The 20,514-nt window shown below is 53.1% G+C and overlaps 1 protein-coding gene and 1 long non-coding RNA gene across 4 annotated transcripts in view; one reads left to right on the plus strand and one right to left on the minus strand.

Annotated features, from left to right (window-relative positions):
• Nucleotides 1–4,913: 4,913 nt before the first annotated feature.
• LOC107075712 (uncharacterized) lies at nt 4,914–10,860 on the minus strand. The gene is made up of 2 exons (XR_011183046.1): nt 10,532–10,860; nt 4,914–5,477 (listed from the first exon to the last, which is right to left on the minus strand). It is a non-coding gene; the product is annotated as an uncharacterized lncRNA (long non-coding RNA).
• A 175-nt stretch (nt 10,861–11,035) lies between these two features.
• Nucleotides 11,036–20,514, plus strand: part of dscaml1 (Down syndrome cell adhesion molecule like 1) — a 153,145-nt gene continuing 143,666 nt past the window's right edge. For all 3 annotated transcript variants that reach the window (XM_069182418.1, XM_069182419.1, XM_069182420.1), the window contains exon 1: nt 11,036–11,178. In XM_069182418.1, the coding sequence (XP_069038519.1) occupies nt 11,136–11,178 (43 nt within the window). In that variant the 5' untranslated portion in view covers nt 11,036–11,135. The remainder of the gene's footprint in view (nt 11,179–20,514) is intronic.

Genomic DNA, 20,514 nt, shown 5'->3' on the forward strand with positions numbered 1-20,514 from the left:
CACGTTTTTCTGTGGGCGCTCTTTTTCGTTCGTGTGCTGATTTTTGTTTGTGTTGTGTGGGCTTTTTGTGCTGTTTGTTTGTTTGTGCTCTCCTGTTTTGACTGTTGCGTGTTACGCTTCGGAGGCAAGCGCATGACTTCACTGACATTCGGGCTTGTGTCCACTGGGGGGCAGCAGAGAGCGCACATGCGTCGATGACGTGGAGTATGAGTGGCTGAGGCGGTGGTGTTTCTATACGCAATCACAGACAGTTAAGACAACCCGCCTCAGTACAGGCGAATGAATCCGATTTAATTTCTCTTGCGGACAGGGGGGTGAAAATTGGGGGACGCCGGTTAATTGTCCTATATTCAACACAATCTCGATTTTGGCCCTTTTTACGTTATTATTAACATTACCTACGCCCACACAACCGTACAAACGTGGAGCCCGAACAAAGCACAAAGCATAAACTATAACACTGCTATCCGGCGAATTGTGCGTTGTTAGCATGCGATGTTGCTTTGTATGCTACCAAGTACAAGCGTCTTGTGTAAATAGCTAAACCCACAGGCCTAAGGGAGAAAGCACATTAGCTGGGAGTTAGATTTACTTTACGTGAATTTATTTTTATTCCAGAATCCGAAGGCTAAAGCAACAAAAAGCAAACTGCAGAAAGTTAAACACGCCGGCAAAAACCGAAGAGGTTTTGGTATTTTAAAATGCTCACACTTCCTGTCCATGTTTATACTATACTGTTCTATAATCCTATTTTATTTCTACACTGTTTTCTTGAAGGAAAATGCTAAGTACTTACAATGCTAAGAAATCACGCAATGAAAAGATAATAATGACACTTAATTGTATTCTCATATCAGAAATATCTCCAACCGTAAACCATTCACTCCACAAACACGTTTCACAGTAACCTGGCAGCGAAACATGTTCAGGAAAATGGATAGCTATTCTCCAGGGGGAGTGATTTAAAATACTTTATAATATAATAAACTTCATAACTTTATAATACATAGCGAACAATGTGGTGGTTCATGTCCCTAGAAGTGTTGCTATTGTATTTAAGAAAACAATACAGAACTGCCTGCAAATAGAACAGTTTAAGAAAATCCTGAAATCTATCATTATCCGCGTTCCGGCGTTCTGCTCTGCCGGGTTTTACTTTCAGACGTTTTTTTATCTACCTTTTTACTTTTCAGAGTGGAATCAGCTTCTGCTTTCTCCGTGAGAAAGATACATTATCTTGAAGCAGCAAAGGGTTGCGGCGGCAGGCCAGTATTAGCTCCGAGGCGAGCACAGGTGTGCACAGTGGAGATCGCCTCTAGGTCGTGGTTTGCGGTCCGGCGTGCGCGGCGCTCTGCAGTTCCTCCGTCAGCCAGCTGGGGGCAGCGGTGTGCCGGCTGGGCTCCCCGGCTCCCTCGGCCGCGCCGGCGCTCATGCGGGCTGACACACGGCATTAATCATCCTCTCCCTCCCCGTCGCAGCCCCCTTTTGCTAATTAGCCGTAAATAAATAAGTGATTACAGCGAAGCCACAGAACCTGTCAGCTCGCATCTCGGCAGTTCCGCCACACGCATACCGTTCCCTGACGAAGTCACGCCGGTGCGCTACTGTGGACCCAGTTCTCAGTTCCCCTTCTCTCCCGGCCACGTCACCGACCCGCAGTCCCTAGTTCTGCCTGAACAGGCGTTAAAACTATTGAGGGAGGTAGCGGAGATTCCTGGGGAAAAAAAAGTTACCTTTTGCCAAAGCATTTAACAAAGTCGAGACCGAAATGCGCGTCCTCACCCTGTTGGTGTCGCTGTCCGGCCGCCCGGTGGCGCAGTGGCCGAGCTGGGATCCGTTTCTTGGGGTGCTGTCTGTGTGGAGTCTGTCTGCTCCCCTCGAGTTCTCCTGTGTTGCTTCCCACAGTCCCACACACACGCTGCTGGGCTAATTGGTGTCGGGGATAATCGGCGATATTAGCAAAAGCAACGTTCCCTCTAATTCTTAATGGCCTGTGGGCGCAAACATGTCAAGTTGTGAACATCCCCCCCCCGACTAAACTTTGTGCGCACTAAATTGAGTGGATGTAAAATTGTAAACCCGAAATTATTGTTTGTTAATATAGTCACTCTCAGAGAAGCACAGGGATCTCAAAAGCCCGGGACAGCGATTCAGCGAGCCCAGTCAGAGAGACTGAGTGTGGAGCGAGCAGGGGTGGTGAGGTTCGAGACTACGAGAGCAGAGATATCGATGATCGATTAGCAATACTAATGCATGCAGCCAAGTTGGGCCTCTCGCAGTCAGTCTCGTGTGGCCAAGTTCGCATTTCTCAATGGACGACCGTGTTTGTTTTATTATCAGATTTTCGGCGGAATTTAATTTTTGTTGCGCAGTTCAGTTTCCTCTGTGCGCTGATTTCATCACCTGTGTGCGCACACAGCTGAGAGGGAACATGGGTCAAAAGGGCACAGGTGAAATTGTGCGATGTGGACTGGTGCCCAGGAGGAGGACTGGGAGTCTGCAGTACGAGTATCAGCTCGCAGAATCTGTCTGAGGTGCCACTTTTTCTGGTCTGGTTATAAGATCAGATCACTTTATTAGCCCTATACAATTTCTTGCATGAGGAATTTGTCTTTTCACAGACCCCAGCTTGCTCTCCATGAGACACACAGACAGGGAGAGAGAAGCTGGGGGTCAGAGCGCAGGGTCGGCCATTTATACGGCGCCCCTGGAGCAGCTGGGGTTAAGGACCTCGCTCAGGGGCCCAACAGAGTAGGATTCCTCTGCCGGCCACGGGATTCGAACCAGCAACCTTCCAGATCCTGAGCCACAGAGCCACCACTCCGCACGCAAAAGCCCGCGTGTTTGAACCCGGGCCCTCAACCGTTCAAAGCATGCACTCTACCACTGAGCTACGTCCCCGACAGGTTGACCTGCAGATTTGTCCTTAACACCTTCACTCTCAGCTCCAGCAGGCCGTGAGACGAGACTCAGAGCTCCTTCCCATGCAGGTGAGCTGTGACCCGCAGCAGAAACAGGAGTGACAGGGTGGGGACTGGGCTCTGACACTGTCCCACGGCCTGCGTGCCTGCTGGGCTCAGCAGATCTCGCTGATAACAGCCACAGAGTCAGCCTCCCTCACGGAGATAAGATCTCAACAGCGGGGCAGGAATTGCAGCTCCTGGCAAAATTCAACAGGCAGGGTGCAACTTTTTCCTCTAGCTTATCAATTTTCTCCCCCCCCCCCCCCATGTGAGTGGAGCTTTAGGTGAGGAAGAGATTGGGTTACAGCCCTAGGTGCAGAAAACTGGGTGCCTGCTGGATTGAATTGTTTTGTTGTAACAGACCAGGTGAGAACGTAGAGGAATCTTTAATCCATCTGTCCATTTTCTAACCACGTCTTCCAGTTCAAGATCACAGTGGGGAGCCAGAGTCTATCCCAGCAAGCAACAGGCGTAAGGCAAGGTACACCTTGGACAGGACACCAGTCCGTCACAGGGCACACACAGACACACACTCACACCAGGGCCAGCTTTCTTTGGACTGTGGGAGGAAACCAGCACACCCAGAGGGAACCCATGCGAACATGGGCAGAACATGCAAACTCCACCCAGACAGCACCCCGGGAATTGCACCCAGGAACCCTGCATTGTGAGGCGGCAGTGCTGACCGCTGTGCGCCACCACTCTGCTCCTGGCCAAGCACACACAATGCTTTATTTTTTTACCAAAAGCCTTGAAGAAGCTTTCATGTGAACCCAGGGGCGACATCGGCTGTGGTGAACATAAATTCCTTAAGTTGAGCCAGTCCTAGCAAGAGACTCTTCTACACCCACTCGGCGCAGGGGACAGCTTGCGCACGCCCAGGAATCGAACCCGGGCAGCAGAGCTAACCAGCCCCCCACAATATCAAGTTTCAATCTAATATCATAAGATACAAACTCAACCTAAATCGGACATCTGTCTGAGACTACTAATATCACATTTCTAAATGATATATTTTCTGCATTAGGCGACACAGTCGTGCCGTGTTTAGCATTGCTGCCTCTAAGCACTGGGTTACTGGGTTCAATTCCTGGGGTGCTGTCTGTGTGGAGTCTGCATGTTCTCTCTGTGGTTTTTTTTTTGTGTGTGCAATTTCTTCTCCACAGTCTGAACGCTTAAAAAGCATCAAAGGTCAATTCGCTTCTGGGATAACTGAGCCTGCTGTGAGTGTGTGTTTGTGTCTGTGTGTGTCCTGTGGTGGACTGGCGTCCCATCCAGGGGATACCCCGCCTTGCTCCCATTGCTTGCTGGGATAGGCTCCAGCTTCCTCTCCCGCCATCCTCAATTGGAGGGAGGGGTTAGAAAATGGACAGATGGCTTTTGTGTATTACATTTGTGAACAAAGGCACTGCCAAATGAGATCTTAACAGCTTGGCCTGCAAGACTGAGGGTCTGTCCCCTCGAGCTGGACCAGGGCGCTCCGCGGTGAGTGCGAGAGCCGTGCTGCCGACAGTGCACACTGGTGCAAAGCACACGCGTGTGAGAAGGGCTCTGCTGCAATTCTGAGATACTAAGTCGGAATTCTGACTTACTAAGTCGGAATTCTGAGATAGCATAGCGCGTTTTTTTTTTACTCCCTGGCGGAAACGGGCTTCCATAGATATCAGACAGGCTCCCCGGGTAGAAACACAAAAGCTCCGCTCTTCGCTTCTCTCCCCGGGCCCTGTCGACCGCTGTGTGAGCCGACCTGCTTGAATACAGACGTCCCTGCGCCTCTGTCGGCACGTTGTAATTCACAAGCTAAACGCCAGGTGGCGCAAGAGTTCAGCGTGTGTTCAGTCCCCTGTACTGACCCGCTGTTTTAGAACATCCCTCACCTTGTGCGCTGTTTTCCGAAATACAGCTCGGTATTTATTAAGCGTAATTCTTTTTTAATACTTGGGTAAGCCGTTCAAGACGCGGTAGAAGGCATATCTTGTACAAACGTTACACCTTTGGCGTTTTTGTTTTAGAAAAAAGTTCAAATTAGGAAGATAAGCAGCCCGAGACGAGCGCGTGTGGCCGTGTTAATGACAGCACATAACGAGCACGTTAATGGCGTAACGGCGGTTTATCGGACAACATGGGCTCTGAGCAGACACCGCTGTCCTACAAAGCGATGCCGCAGGTGCTGTAGCTCTCTGTTCTAGAACCGATATGCCCCTGTCCTGTGGGAAGATCAGTTCTAGAATCGCTGTCCCTGTTCTAGAACGGGGACACCTGTTCTAGAGTGTCGCTCTCCTGCTGTGGTTTCACGCCGCGGTGCTCCAGGCGCCGACACGTTGACTTCGTCCGTATTTCTGACACCAGACCTCCAGGAAGTTCCATAATCTCCCGGATAAATTGCCCCCCCGCTCCCAAATCTTCCTGTTGGCGACACCCCCGGTCCGCAAACTCATCGGCGAATTATTGAATGACAGGGTCCGTCTTGAGCCGTCGGAGAATCCGCTCCAGTCTGCTCAACAAGAGGCGACTCTGCACAAGAAAGTGAGATTATTCAACTGGGCTGGTGAGGTATAGCATTTATAGTGTATATTCTATATCATAGTATAGTATGATGTATAGTATAGTAGAATAGTATATTATAGTATCTATCAGCGAATTATTTAATTCTATAGCTGTGATTTATTTTAAGGGGGACCCCCCACCCGGTCCGCACGTTTCGACGCCCCCCTCCCTGAAATCAACTTTTCCGACTCGGGGTGTCTGTGGCGCCGGTGTGAGACCCACGTTGTGCGCAAATACAACTTAATGGAGACCAGCAGCGCGAGCGGCGGTAGTCCGCGCGGGCTGTCAAGAAGTGGTGAAAAGGTGTTGGTGCTTTTCGGGGATCCACCTGTCACCCCAGATACTGTGCTGAAGCCCAGAAAGAGTCAGAGAAGGTACACACACACACACACAGACACCCTGGACAGGACGCCAGTCCATCACAGGAAAAAGACACAGAGGGCAGGAGAGGGCAGCAGTGGGCAGAAGAGGGCAGGAGAGGGCAGCAGTGGGCAGGAGAGGGCAGGAGAGGGCAGCAGTGGGCAGGAGAGGGCAGGAGTGGGCAGCAGTAGGCAGGAGTGGGCAGCGGTGGGCAGGAGAGGGCAGGAGAGGGCAGCAGTGGGCAGGAGAGGGCAGCAGTGGGCAGGAGAGGGCAGGAGTGGGCAGCAGTGGGCAGCAGTGGGCAGCAGAGGGCAGCAGTGGGCAGCAGTGGGCAGCAGTGGGCAGAAGAGGGCAGGAAAGGGCAGGAAAGGGCAAGAGAAGGCAAGAGAAGGCAGGAGCAGGCAGCAGTGGGCAGAAGAGGGCAGGAGAGGGCAGGAGAGGGCAGGAGAAGGCAGGAGAAGGCAGGAGCAGGCAGCAGTGGGCAGAAGAGGGCAGCAGTGGGCAGAAGAGGGCAGGAGAGGGCAGGAGAGGGCAGGAGAAGGCAGCAGTGGGCAGGAGAAGGCAGGAGAGGGCAGCAGTGGGCAGGAGTGGGCAGGAGTGGGCAGGAGTGGGCAGAAGAGGGCAGCAGTGGGCAGCAGTGGGCAGGAGAGGGCAGCAGTGGGCAGGAGAGGGCAGGAGAGGGCAGGAGAGGGCAGGAGAGGGCAGCAGTGGGCAGCAGTGGGCAGGAAAGGGCAGGAAAGGGCAGGAGAAGGCAGCAGTGGGCAGGAGAGGGCAGGAGAGGGCAAGAGAAGGCAGGAGCAGGCAGCAGTGGGCAGAAGAGGGCAGCAGTGGGCAGGAGAGGGCAGCAATGGGCAAGAGAAGGCAGGAGCAGGCAGCAGTGGGCAGAAGAGGGCAGCAGTGGGCAGGAGAGGGCAGGAGAGGGCAGGAGAGGGCAGCAGTGGGCAGGAGAGGGCAGCAGAGGGCAGGAGAGGGCAGGAGAGGGCAGCAGAGGGCAGCAGAGGGCAGGAGAGGGCAGGAGAGGGCAGGAGAGGGCAGCAGAGGGCAGCAGAGGGCAGGAGTGGGCAGGAGTGGGCAGGAGAGGGCAGCAGTGGGCAGGAGTGGGCAGCAGTGGGCAGGAGTGGGCAGGAGTGGGCAGCAGTGGGCAGGAGAGGGCAGCGGTGGGCAGCGGTGGGCAGGAGAGGGCAGCAGTGGGCAGGAGAGGGCAGCAGTGGGCAGGAGAGGGCAGCAGTGGGCAGGAGAGGGCAGCGGTGGGCAGCAGTGGGCAGGAGAGGGCAGCGGTGGGCAGCAGTGGGCAGGAGAGGGCAGGAGAGGGCAGCAGTGGGCAGGAGAGGGCAGGAGAGGGCAGGAGTGGGCAGGAGAGGGCAGGAGAGGGCAGCGGTGGGCAGGAGTGGGCAGGAGAGGGCAGGAGAGGGCAGGAAAGGGCAGGAGAGGGCAGGAGAGGGCAGGAGAGGGCAGGAGAGGGCAGGAGAGGGCAGGAGAGGGCAGGAGAGGGCAGCGGTGGGCAGGAGAGGGCAGCAGTGGGCAGGAGAGGGCAGCAGTGGGCAGCGGTGGGCAGGAGAAGGCAGGAGTGGGCAGGAGTGGGCAGGAGAGGGCAGGAGAGGGCAGGAGTGGGCAGGAGTGGGCAGGAGAGGGCAGCAGTGGGCAGGAGAGGGCAGGAGTGGGCAGGAGTGGGCAGGAGTGGGCAGGAGAGGGCAGGAGAGGGCAGGAGAGGGCAGCAGTGGGCAGGAGAGGGCAGCAGTGGGCAGGAGTGGGCAGGAGTGGGCAGGAGTGGGCAGGAGTGGGCAGGCAGGTGTCAGCATCAACCCAGTGCCTGCTGATCAGTCGCTTAGATTCTCATACAGTGAGCAGTCGTGTCCTGTGTACAGCCAGAACACAAACGACAGACGTGACCAACGCAGAAATAACTCCCAAAGAGACCGAGAGGAGAGGGCAGAGGGGGCAGGCGCCGTACGATACGATTCAGTAACCATTCACCGCCCGAATTCTCCGAAATTTGTTTTGCATCCCAGCAAGCCGCATACAAACAGAAACTGAGGTGTTACAGCAGCCCAGCCCAAGACAAGCAAAACAGACAAAAAAAATAAAATACCTACAGCAAGACAAAATAAAATGGTTAGGTGTGTGCAAAATATGCTCATAATCACTTTAAACAATAAAATCTGAGCAGAATGCGCATAGGTTTATACAGATTGAAAGGACCACAGTATAAACAGTATATTCATGCAGTGTCCAGAAAGTACATGAGTGCAACGTGCTGTCCATAGAGGAGCAGATGAAGGGCTAGCAGTCCCAGCCTAGGGCAGCGTTCTACACCCTGACAGCCGCCGGGAGGACAGACCTGCGGAAACGTTCCCTTGAATACCGGAGCTGGAGCAGCCTGTTGCTCAAAGTGCTCCGCTGCCCAGTAACAGTCCCATGAAGCGGAGGAGAGGCGTGGTTCATGACGGCCACCACCTCCAGGGGGGTCAAGGCTCAGCCCCAGCACAGAGCCAGCCTTCCTGAGGAGTCGGGGTGCCCACAATCGCTCAGGCTAACATTGCGGTGGGCAGCTTTCCGAAAGAGGGGATTGTCCACTATCGATCAGCGCACAAGTGGATGATGGGGCTGGAGCTGCCCGGTGAAAGAGTCCCTCCGAGCCCGACCACTTGCTTTTGTCCCTTTCGCTGTCCCGGCTCTGAAACTGCGGAGCAGGGATTTGCACTTTGAGAGCACATCTCCCTTAAAGTCCAACCCCTCCTGCAGTGGATTAGGGGGTGGAGGGTCCCAGGGGCTCAGGAATACAGTGCAGTTAGTTGGAGGGTCCCAGTTCAGGGAATAGCTGTGCTATTGGCTGTGTGCTGGCATGAATCTCTGTTTGGACACATGCTTGTGATGCATTTCCATTCTCTCATTGCTATGGGAACACATCTCTGATATGCGTCTCCTTTCTCTCCGTGTATTTACTGTATAGGCACATATTGGTGATTTGTCTCCTTTCTCTGTGTGTTTGGGCACAGGGCTGTGATGTGTCTCCTTTCTCTGTGTGTTTGGGCACAGGGCTGTGATTTGTCTCCTTTCTCTGTGTGTTTGGGCACAGGGCTGTGAGCCATCTCTCTAAGCAATGTTAAAATCCCACTGACTACTCATCACATTGCTTGTAGTGCATGAAAAAACTGAAACAATGTCTGAACATACATAACATCAATCGGGATTTCTCCTGATGAAAACAATCGGGGCAACAGGATCAGGGGGCACGTGATTGAAATCACCCCTGAATTTTACTCTTTTTAAATGTCCAGAAGACTATCCACCTGGGGGCTGCTGGTGTCTAGAGGGGTTCGTTTGAGAGAGTCGCTCAACTTCATCCGGCAGGCCTGAAGCTCGGGATTATTTCTACCCTTGGAGCTGTAACACGGGCGGGACGGGGGGGGGAGGCGGATAGAAAATGGACTGGTGGGATCCGTTCATGTCCTTTAAAGCCGCATATTAAAGCGAGAAAACACCAATCGGCTCGGCCAAAGACCGGCAGTGGTGTCGGTCCAGCCCGGGACTCGCGCGGCCCGCCCTGCCCTTAACGAGAGCCGCCGAGCTCGGGTCTTTCTACCAGCCGAGCCTCCGCCAGGTCCAATAACAGAGGTTAGACGTTCTCACGCAAGGCTAAAACAAAAAAAAACTTGGTTTGGGGTTAAAAAAATAAACCGACTGGATTTGCGCTGCCCCCGTCTTCACAAACCACGGGGGAATCTTTTTTCGTGCCTCTTAAGGGACGGTAGCCGAACTGGTCATCGTGGTCGCCGGTTTTGTTTCTCTCTGGACGCGCGGTCGTTACAGTTCTCCAAGTTTGACTTGGGTGGCGCCGGGTACACCGTGCAGTACCGCGTCGACGAAATGTCGGGTTTTATAATTCGAGGGGTTTTATAATTCGAGGCGTTTTCATCGGAGATACAAATGCCGCGTAATAAACCTTCTCGCCCGGGTGCATCCGCCCCGGCACGGACCGTGAGCGAGTTCACCTCCCGGCTGGTCGCGCTCCGTGCCCAGGTCTCCGCTCCGCTGGCGAAGAGCACTTCTTAAACGAGTTTCTGATCTCCCGGCTCCAGCCGTGCCGAAGAGGTGAAGGACGGTTCCTACTCTTTTGCTCTGACAGTCCGGGTCGCAGCCCTCCCTGCTGCTCCCTCAGACGGAAAGCGCCGCTTCTGGCGACCCGTGATCCGGTCCGAAGAAGGTCCGAGAACTTATTTCTAGGCGCCCGGTGCGCCGTTAACCTCCTGGAAAGCACAGCTGAGCGCCGGCTCTCCGTGAAACAGACACCGGGACGAGTCTTCACCCTCAGTACCGGAGACACGAGCGGCGATAGGTAACGTGCTGCGGACGTGTGTTTATTACACCAGCAGCAACGACAACAGCAATAACCATCATCATCATCAGTCATATTAAAGCCACACTTTTTCCATTTTGCTTGACCTGCCAGAGGCGTGCCGTGGAGGAGAGTGGCGCCGCGCGGTCTTCCGTGGGCTCCCCGGCGCCCCACGCAGCCCGTCTCCGCTCGGGGGCTGCAGGGAATCCCCCCACCCCACGCCGGGGAAACAACCAGTCCAGTCCAGTCCAGTCCAGTGCGCGTCGCGCGTCCACGGCCGCACACAGGTGAGAGTGCCGGCCGCCGCCGCCTCCTCCCGACTCACCTGGGTGCCGGAGCCGGACAGGCGGCGGGGAGCCGCTACGAGCCGGGGAAGGAGCCCACGAAAGTTGTATTCCCGCGGCGACAGGCGCGCAGGGAGTGTCTGCCCACCTCGCCTTGAGTTGGGGGAGGAGGAGGAGGTGAAAACGCACCTGGCCGGAGTAAGGAGAGGGCGAGAAAGAAACCCCGCGCACTTCAGTACGGGAGGGTGCAGGATGGTTTGTCGGTTCTCGCCGTGCGCCGTTATCTTAAAATCCGGCACTCCTCCTCCTCTTCCTCCCCTCTCTCTCTCTCTCCTCGCCCGCTCGCTCCAGCCCTGCGCCGTTCCCTCCGCCGGTGGCTGATTAGAATAGCGGGAGCGGGGCCGGCGGGGATGACGGCGGGATGGGGGCGGGGCCGGCGGGGATGACGGCGGCGGGCGGGGGCGGGGCGGGGGCGGGGCCCGGCGAGCCCCCGCACCTCGGCGCTGGCGAGTCGGGGACGGGGGCTGGAGAGATCGCCGGGGATCATCGTCACCACTCCAGCTAGGAGCTGCGCCGGGCCGATCACTGCGCGTCTCCTGTCGGCTTTGCACAACATTCCTGAGAAATACACCTGCTATTTATGGCATGTGGCTGGTAACTTTTTTCCTGCTGTATTCTTTACGAGAAGGTAAGTGGTACTTTGTTGGGTATTTTTTTTCTCTCTCGTTCTCTCCTCCGGAGAGCCACAAGACGATCTTGTCATTGATACCGTCAAAACTGCGCTGAACTAAAGAAGCCGAATGTGGACTCTGGGGTGGTTATCGCTCCTATTATCTCGTTAGCGCTAGCCTTCTCAATATCGCCCGGAATCGTCATCGTTGAAGAATTAAAAAAAAATAAAGATTTTTAAAAATAAGGGAGCGCTCGCGGTGGGAACTGGTTTTACCTGAGATAACAGTGCAGATAATAATAATAATAATTATTATGATTATGATTATTATTATTTATTATTATAATTATTACTGCTGCAGCCTTATTTTTAAGAAGTGCGAATGCTTCGAATGGGGCCAATTAAGAATTAGGCAGGGCGCATGAAATTGGGCATTTCTTTATTTTTGTACATGCTCGGAGAGGGACCCGAGCCGGGGGTCGCGGAGATTCGAGCGATAACAGGGCTGGCGTTCGCCTAACACGGAGTTCTGGACAGGTTCAAAACGAGAAAACAGGAGAAGAGCTCTCCACAGAGCAAAAACACACACACACACAACATTGCGCTCGAAAGCTCCCGTTACAATCGGGCGGTTTTGCAGCCTGTCTCTCGCAAACCGGGGAGGGGAAGCCGAGAAGTGTGAATTCGTTTTTTTTCCCCACGATTTTTTAAAAAAGAAACATCTGTCGCTTAAATCAGTGCGTCTTCTTTCTGCTGTCGTGTGTGCGTGTGCACACTCCGGGCTGAGCACCCAGCCCGACAAGCGCCGCACAAACTGCCGCTGTGTGTGCGCGGAGCGGAGAATATGCGCCAGAATCGTTGCGCTCTTCTTCCTGCTGCCTAATTTCTTCTTCTTTTTTTCTCTGTCTCTTCAGTAAAATAACAAAGGGGGGAGAGAGTAAACGATCGGATGCCACACGCCGAGTTCTCTCGCCCTCTTCATTCTGCAGCCGCGCCACCCCGCCGGTGATTAAAATCGGCCTAAAAGTGACCCCCCCTTCCCCGGGAAAAAAAAAACAACAATTAAAAATAAAACCCAACTGGACCCGAGCTCGTCACCTCTGGCCCCAAGGAGCGCCTGTTAAAAACACACGAAAGCGCAGAGAGGAAGAGGAGGAGGAGGAGGAGGGAGGGGGGATATTTGCTCGGTGGGGAGCTTCGCTTCAGACTGTGCGTCTCTTCCCGCGGAGGTCGGCAGCGCGTTCGAATCCAGCACCGACACAGTCCCGCCGACCTCGCCGCCAGTGTCCACCCCGAGTTCGCCTGTCCCCCCCCAATTCGACAGGCGCTTCCAGCTAGAGCGGGGTCTGAGCTAACTGTGTCCAAACGAAAAGCAGAATCTGATTTTGCCGGCTCGGGTTTTTTTTTTTTTTAATTTTTAATTTTTTGGTTTCCCCGGTAGTGTTTACGAGATGTAATGGGTGTTTTTCGCTCTGGTGGGGAGAGGAGGGGAGTATCGAGTCTTCAAAAGGGGGTCGGGTCGGGGGTAGGGGGGTGTTATTTTAACGTCGATAACAAGGGAGCAAACTTTAAACTCGGGCGCGATGTCCGTCGAGTGCGGCGAGGCGTTATTCGTCGGGGCTGGTTTTTTCCCTCCCATAAAAAAAATGTCGATATCCGTTTTGAAACGAGACCGCTGCTCCGGGTTCCTCAGCCTTCTGCCTTCAAAAATGCCATTAAAAATTTATATGAGCCACGTCTCTCTTGGGACTGCGTGTTTTCCGAGCGAGCATTTCCACGGAGACCCGCTGTGCACTGCACATTTCTTCGCACTTTGTCGTTTTATTTAAAAAAAAACAACAAACCACAACGAACTGTTCCTGATGCCAGTGCTCAAGTTGAGGATTATTAACACGGCGAAGCTGATCGCGTCCTGTCCGTGCGTTACTGCTTGACGAGGGAAAATGGTGTAGAAAAAAAACAACGACATTGAGAACGAAATATAAGCTTTGTGGGGACTGGGGGTAAAAAACACAGGTGGGAGCCGGGACACGTTCGGGCAAGTCCGCGAGGGAACCTGATCTCTGAGGCCGGAGGGCGAATGAGACCCCTCTGTTAGACACAAGGGTCGTCCTTGTATTGACATTAATTAAGCGGGCGTTTACTTAATTATTCTTTCGCAAACGTACATCCACACATTAGATCGAATTGCGACATTTTTTTTAAAAAAAAACAAGGAAAATATGCCCTTCTTTATCAGTATTATGAAAGGACCCTAATTTTTTTTTTAACACCGGGCTGAATTCGATTAAGTCGGCTGGCGATGGTAAAAAATAAAATAAAAAATAAAACAATTACTGTCCTACAGCCGAAATGACAGGTCATTGATTTTGTCCTTAATATAGCAGGCGCCCCGTTTTGACGGTTTCTAGATCTTGTTTCTGCAAATTCTGCGTGGGAGTGCGAACGTGTGAGCGTGACGAGGATTTTCGGTGTTTTGAGGGCAAGCCAATATTTGTTTTTGGGGTGTGTGTGTGGGGTTTTTTTTTTTTCAGGGATCGCCGGCCGTCAGATCGCTCAAATTCGTGCGAGTCTGCCGCGATCTTATCCCGGCTGAGCGGATTTCGGGAACATTTTGCCTGAATTAAATTGGGAGTTGAAATAATTGGAAAGGAGAGGGGTGGTTTGGGCAGCGGCTAGCCGCGACAATTTTGTTACGATTAAAAAAAAAGAAACAACAAAAAATCAGAATAATGTCCTTAAACGACAACGGTGATTCTTTTTTCGAAATATTAAAATAGGACAATAATATCATACGTCGTTTAGCTATAATTGTGTCTTACTCCAAATCCAGAAATAAAAAAAATAGGTGTTCATCCGTCGGCTGTCAGCCAAAAAACAGTTTCCCCAAAAAATAAAGCTCAATAAAACCGAACTGATCCCAAACTCCAAATTCGGACGGATTTCTCCCGCTGTTGGACACTCTTCAGCGTCGTCAAGAGTGTCGGTGTCAATATTTATCTGACACTCCCTCTCCACGCAGAATCTGCAAAATGGGTTTCTGGGCATTTTCCTCTGTCCTCGCCAGAGCATCCCAGCTGCGTAATTAGCGAAGACACCACCCCCACACCAAAACCACAAAACAGAACTAAACCAGGTCAGCGGCCAGAAGGGTCCATGTACAGTATTTTTAAAAAGTCCCATCTCTCTCTCTCTCCGTGCCTTCACTCTTCAAATGTGCGCCTTGATTCTGATCTCGATTTTATTTATTTGTCACCACGGGATTAGACAGCGAGATAAACACCTCGAACTGGCATATATGCCCCCGCGCAAGTGACACATCCTCTGTCGGCCGATGAATAAATATCGCGTTGTGTTTTCAAACTGGATGCAATTATGTGGCGCCATTGATAATGGCCGTGGAGGCACGCCGTGTGCGGCGGTGTGACTGCCGTGGGGCCGTACGGGTTCCTGGGGGGGGCAGACCCGTTGCGGCGCGCAGTGGGGACTCCGGCTGCCGTGACCTCTTCGCTCTCTCGGTTCTGCGTGTGGGTGGGTGGGCGCGTGTGTGTCCGTGGCAGTCCGTGTGTGAGGTTTTCTTCAGTCTCTGCTAACGAGTGCGGCACTGCGCTGTCTGTCCGTCTGTCCCAGCTACAGGGCTTCAATACGCATAATCATCATCATCATTATTATAATTATTATTAATAATAATAATAATAATAATAATAATACCAACAGCCAGAGAGGGATTAACCACTAACCTTCCCTTCTCGGGATTTTCCTCGTATTCTTTTATTTTCTCCTTGGGGACAAGGGCCCTGTCCCAGGGAGATTCTTTTCCAAGAGAGGAAAAAAAAAATAGTTTTTTTCCGGGAGGAGGCTCAGAATGTCCGGATTGAGCGTCCGATCTTTTTGTTGACAAACAAAAACTGACAAACAGCCTGACTCCCTCTGGCGTCTTCAAGAGACCCCCCCGCGGAACTCTCTCCGTGGATTATATCAGGGCGGCTTCGTGACCACCTGACGTATCAAGGTGACCGTGCGTGTGACCCAGGCGAAACACTGCAAGGCGCCGGGTTGTTTCGCACTGGTGTTCAGGGGAAAGGGGTTAAGGCGAGGTTTGCGTGGCAGGACGCTGGGCACTGCGTGGCGGCGCCCATGTTATCGACCCGTCCATTTTCTAAAGCCTTCATCCGGTTCAGGGTCGCGGGGGGAGCCGGAGCCTATCCCGGCAGGCAACGGGCGCAAGACAGACAGGACACTAGTCATCACAGGACACACACACACCCTGGACGTGACTCCTGTCCGTCACAGAACACACACAGCCACAGGGACCCTGGACGGGACACCAGTCGGTCACAGAACACACACAGAACACACTCGCCATGGACGGGACACCAGTCCATCACAGGACACACACAGACACACCAGGGCCAGTTACTCAGAACCCAATTAACCCACCAGCATGACATAGGACTGTGGGGAAACACCCCAGTTAAAGGGAGACCCCATATTTCTGTCTGTAACTAAGCAGATCCGCTACTCCTGAGACGCTCACTACGAGGACAGCGGTAAAGGTGCGCCCGTGTGTCCCGGCAGTGGGAGGTTCCGGGTCTTTGGCTCAACAGCCTTTGAAGGGTCAATGTCAGTTCCAATGTCAGGTCAACGGCGTGAAAGGCGCTATATTAAACAAAAGCTACTCATATTTTCATTTCGAGTAATGTTGTATATATACAACTTCAGCATAACATGAGACTTAACACTCGTAATGGCAACAGAGCCGCGAAAATCGTTTTTATAGCAAGTGCGCTGGCATTGTATCGAACAGGCATCCCAAGAATTCATCCCTCCCGCGGATCGAAGTGTTACCGAGACGTGCGATAAGCGTGAGATCTACAGCGTTAGTAATACAGGGGCCCCCGCTGAGAGACCGGGCTGCGTTCGTAAATAAAGCGACCTACAGTAGAAGTTGTCTCTATAGAGACAAACGACTTGTAGAGGAGAGTTCAAATCCGTAAGGGCTAATTAGATTGAGTTACGGTCCCGGCACGTCCAGTTCAGACGCGGGTACACGCACAGAAAGCATGTATCACTTATAAGAACATACATCAAAATAGACACGACAGGTGTGCTATCAGTCGTGTAAATAGATTTGATGTGCCTTGCGCCGGAAGTGTAATTTCACAGCGAGACTCGCAGTAACACGCTGCCTCTTGCGAACCGCACTAAGCTGTGCGATTCCGCATCCAGGGTTAAAAGGGTTAAAGGATAACACACATACAGGATAAGATAAGATAACAGCATGCCCCGCTCACCTGGAGATCGCCTCGGGACTTGCAGCAGGTGGAGAGCACGGAGCCGGCGACCGTGGGGTGACGTCACCACCGCCGAACTCGCGGATCGGGGTGACGCGCGCGGGACGTAGTTCGCTTCAGTCGTGGACGAACGCCGTCCGTGCGAAACGACCGATAACCGAGGCGACTCGTGCCGAGGACCCTCAGCGATCAGAGGGATTCCCACTGCTCAGCCCTGTAGTGCGAGAAGTAAGCGAAACCGCTTCACGCATTGGATTAAGGAGGAAAGGTTCACTCAGGGCTGCCAGGTTGCGGGTTCGGGACACTGCTGTTGGGCCCTGAGTGAGGTTCCATACCCCAGTGGCTCCTGCCCCAACCCCCCAAGCTGGAAGGACTGGTGTCCCATCAGGGTGGAGTGTGCTGTCTAGTCCATCTAACACTACAGAAATCAGATAGTGTTCCTGACCAGGAGGCTCTGATCTGACCTTTTTTATTTTAGACGACCAGTTTACAAAACCTCAGGCTTGAATTTAACACCTGGCTCAACGCCCTGGGTTCAATTCCTGGGGTGCTGTCTGTGTGGAGTTTGCATGTTCTCCCTGTATGGTTTCTCTAGGTGCTCCGGTTTCCTCCCACAGTCCCAAAACACACACACACACACCAGGGCCAATTTCCTCAGCAGCTAGTTAACCTACTAGCATGTCTTCGGACTGTGGGAGAAAACCCAGGCGAACCCGGGGAGAACATGCAAACTCCACACAGACAGCACCCCAGGAATCGAACCCAGGGCCCCAGCGCTGTGAGGCAGCTCTGCTTGCACTATGCGAACCAACTCCACTAAAGCTGATGTGTGGTTTATTATATGAACTGCAGCTGGTGTCTTGTAAGGAGAGGAAGCTTCTTTATGGGAGACTCACTCTGACTCCATGCCAGGTGAGGGAGCAACACCAAACACTGGGATGTGTAAATGGACACCCCGTTCTATATCGGTTTCTCTTCTACAACTATTTAGACGGAGACAAAGTAAGATCCTGCCTGTTTCTCGGGAGCCATTATGAGCAGCAATAGAGTCTTATGTGGCTCTGTTTAATCCCCCATGACAAAGACAGTGGCATTTGTGAAAATATAAACATTTTAAAACTCAATTTCCATTTAAAAATAAAATGCCCTACACCATGCTCTCACTAAAGTAGCTAGTTATATCCCTGTCATTTGGTGCTGTTTAGCTACTAACAGCAAGCAAGGGGATCCAATCAGCTTCCTCTATAGTTTGTAACCCTTCTAATAATAATATGCAGTGTGTAGCGTCCAAAAGTTCATGGACTCAGCTGAGTTGCGCTTCTAAGACTCCGCGACTGGTCGATAGCCATTGAGATCACAGGACTAGAAACTGCAGCCATTCTTGAAGAAAGACATAAGGAGTCTTCCCCAGTTATTGAGCAAATCGTGTCTCCGAGACGGGGAGGTACTGGGTGAGAGGCGGTATGGAGTTTTGATCAGGGCTGTGGACTGGCGACGGGGTGGGGTGGGGGGTTGCGGGTTCATATCCGCTGGTGCGGCACAGCCGTAGGAAGTGGTGCCGATGTCAATCGGTTTAGCTAAAAGAAGCATCATAAAATGAAGTAGTAATAAGAAAGCGAAGGGGAAAGAGAGGCTCTCGGAGACAAAGAGAGGCCAGGTCACAAATCTGCCCGAGACACAGGGGGGGAGAGATAGAGGAAAATGGAGTGGAATGATGAAGAGGAGAGAGGGCAAGGTGGAGAAATGGAGGAAGAGGAGTCGGAGGAGGGCAGGGGACCTCTCCTCTCGGTTTTGTTGTTGTCACCTGGCGCGGCAGGGAGAGAGACAGGAGGTGTCAGAGATCCAGCCCTAATGCAAATGCTAATCCAGAAATTTGATATTCCGCTCAGCTCAAAAATTCCCTCCTCTGATGCGGGGGAAAGAAAGGGGGTCCCCAGTGAATCCTGAAATAGCGGAGTTTTCCCTGACATTGCAGAAAATGAAGGGGGAAAAACCACTGGAATGGCAAACTGCTTCTCTGATTAGAAAGCCTGCTCTCTGAATCTTCTCCGCCAGACTCGCACACACACACACCTCCCCTGTACTGGTCCATCCCCTGAAGCACACACTGGTTCAAGCATCTGTTGGGACTCTGTTGAGCATCCCAGACTCCACTCTGAAGAAACTATACAGACAGAGCAAAAACACATCATCTAGGGGCAGATAGGTGGAAACGCTGGTGTCATTTAGTTGCAAGAAAAGCCGTGTATGTGGTGGGCTATACTCCAGAATTGTAGGTAGTGTGGTCCTTGTAGTGCTGGCTGGGGCTCTGGGTGCAATTCCTGGGGTGCTGTCTGTGTGGAGTTTGCATGTTCTCCCTGTGCTCATGTGGGTTTTCTGCAACATCTCACGTATCCCCCCACCCCCCAACCACAGTCCAAAGACATGCTGGTGTGAGTGCGTGTGTCTGTGTCTATGTGTGGCCCTGTGATGGACTGGCGTCCTGCCCAGGGTGTATCCTGCCTTGTGCCCGTTGCTTGCTGGGATAGGCACCGGCTCCCCCGCGATCCTGAATGGGAGAACGGAGTTAGGAAGTGTTTGGGTGGATAAACGCAATCCTGGCACCCTGGTAGCTGTAATGTGGTGCGGCCCATGGGCCTGCGGACTCCCCTGCCTGAGGGGTAGCAGGTGAGCAGAGCAGAAGCCCAGAGAGAGCCGGGGAGGACAGTGTGAGGGAGCAGGCGATCCCCAAGCGTGCAGATCGAAACGTCACCTGTTAAATCTTTCGATCCAGTTGGACTTGCACCCCGTTAACCCCCGAGAGAGGTCCAGTGCCTCCGGAGGAGGGAGACACTGGTGAGGAATGAAAAACGAGCTGAAACAACAGGCTGGCGATTGACTCCAAATCACTGATCACACGCTGTCTAGCGGCTGTTCTAGACACCAGAAGGATAGAAGTGATGGTGGTTCAGCGTTCGAAGAGTTTAAAGTGCATCATGTCGATTGACGTCTTTCAAGTGGTGTTCACCTCTCTGCACAATTCGGAGTGAAAGTGCCCCGGGCCTACGCACACCTGGCAAGGGCAGGGCGGACTGTCAGCACGGCTCTGGGACAATGTCACGGGCTGAAGCGCCCCTGTATCTCCATCCTCCAACAGCGTCAGCCCACCGCCCTGCTGATCTGGGAGTCGGGTCAAAGGAACAGGCCTGGGATTCGTCTCTACCAGCCCGTGGCCTTCAAGCGTTCTCACTCTTGCGTTTGAGGTCAGCGTGGGTAGAACTGGAGACCACCAACAGCAGGAAACACTTGGGGTCTCCTGACCCGGCGGGTTGCCCAACGACCTCGCTGATCCGAGGACCTGATCCGGCCGTTTCTTTAAAGAAGCTTCAGCGCCGCGGCAGGGGGGCTTGGTCCCTACTCCCGCCACCCTCGGCGTAAAGAGGTGTCCCCTGTTCTCGGCGCTGAATGCCCTTCTCCACGCAGCCCGGCGCTTGCGTCCTCTGGTTTGCGTTTCACCGCCCGTGCTGAGGACGTCTCGCTGGGGTGCATTCTTCTCCGTTCAGGGCCGGGAAAAAGGTTTTCGCCGGGGATTTTCGTGGACAACTTGGAAGTCTCTGACCATCCCACGCCTGGAAATGAATGAAATAGACTAAAGCAGGAAGTCAAATTAATTACCGGCTCGATTAAGGAACCAAGGGTTCGACTGGGATAGACACTAGGGCCCAGGGTCGGGACTGGCAAGAAACAGTGTCCGATCCCCTTCCGAAGCGCAGGAACGCCCCCAGAACGGAGAACTGCTGCATTCTTGATTTGTATTTCTTGATTTGCTCTCCAGTAGGAAGCAGTGTGTCAAGATGAGAGGCAAAAGACAACCGCATTATGCACACTAGCCATGCATAGTCAATGCACGAGAGCATACATATTCATAATCCACTTCATGCCGAATGGAATGTGCAAATGTCTGCTCCCGGAGCTGCGAGGAGGCTCGCTGTAGCCGCGCACACGCATAAATTCCCGCCCAGGCTGCAGGGGGAGAATAAACCACAGCAACATGCATTTGAATTGTGATGCATAACCGGCA

Source organism: Lepisosteus oculatus, chromosome 23 (assembly GCF_040954835.1).
Source record: "Lepisosteus oculatus isolate fLepOcu1 chromosome 23, fLepOcu1.hap2, whole genome shotgun sequence".
Lineage (NCBI taxonomy): Eukaryota > Metazoa > Chordata > Actinopteri > Semionotiformes > Lepisosteidae > Lepisosteus > Lepisosteus oculatus.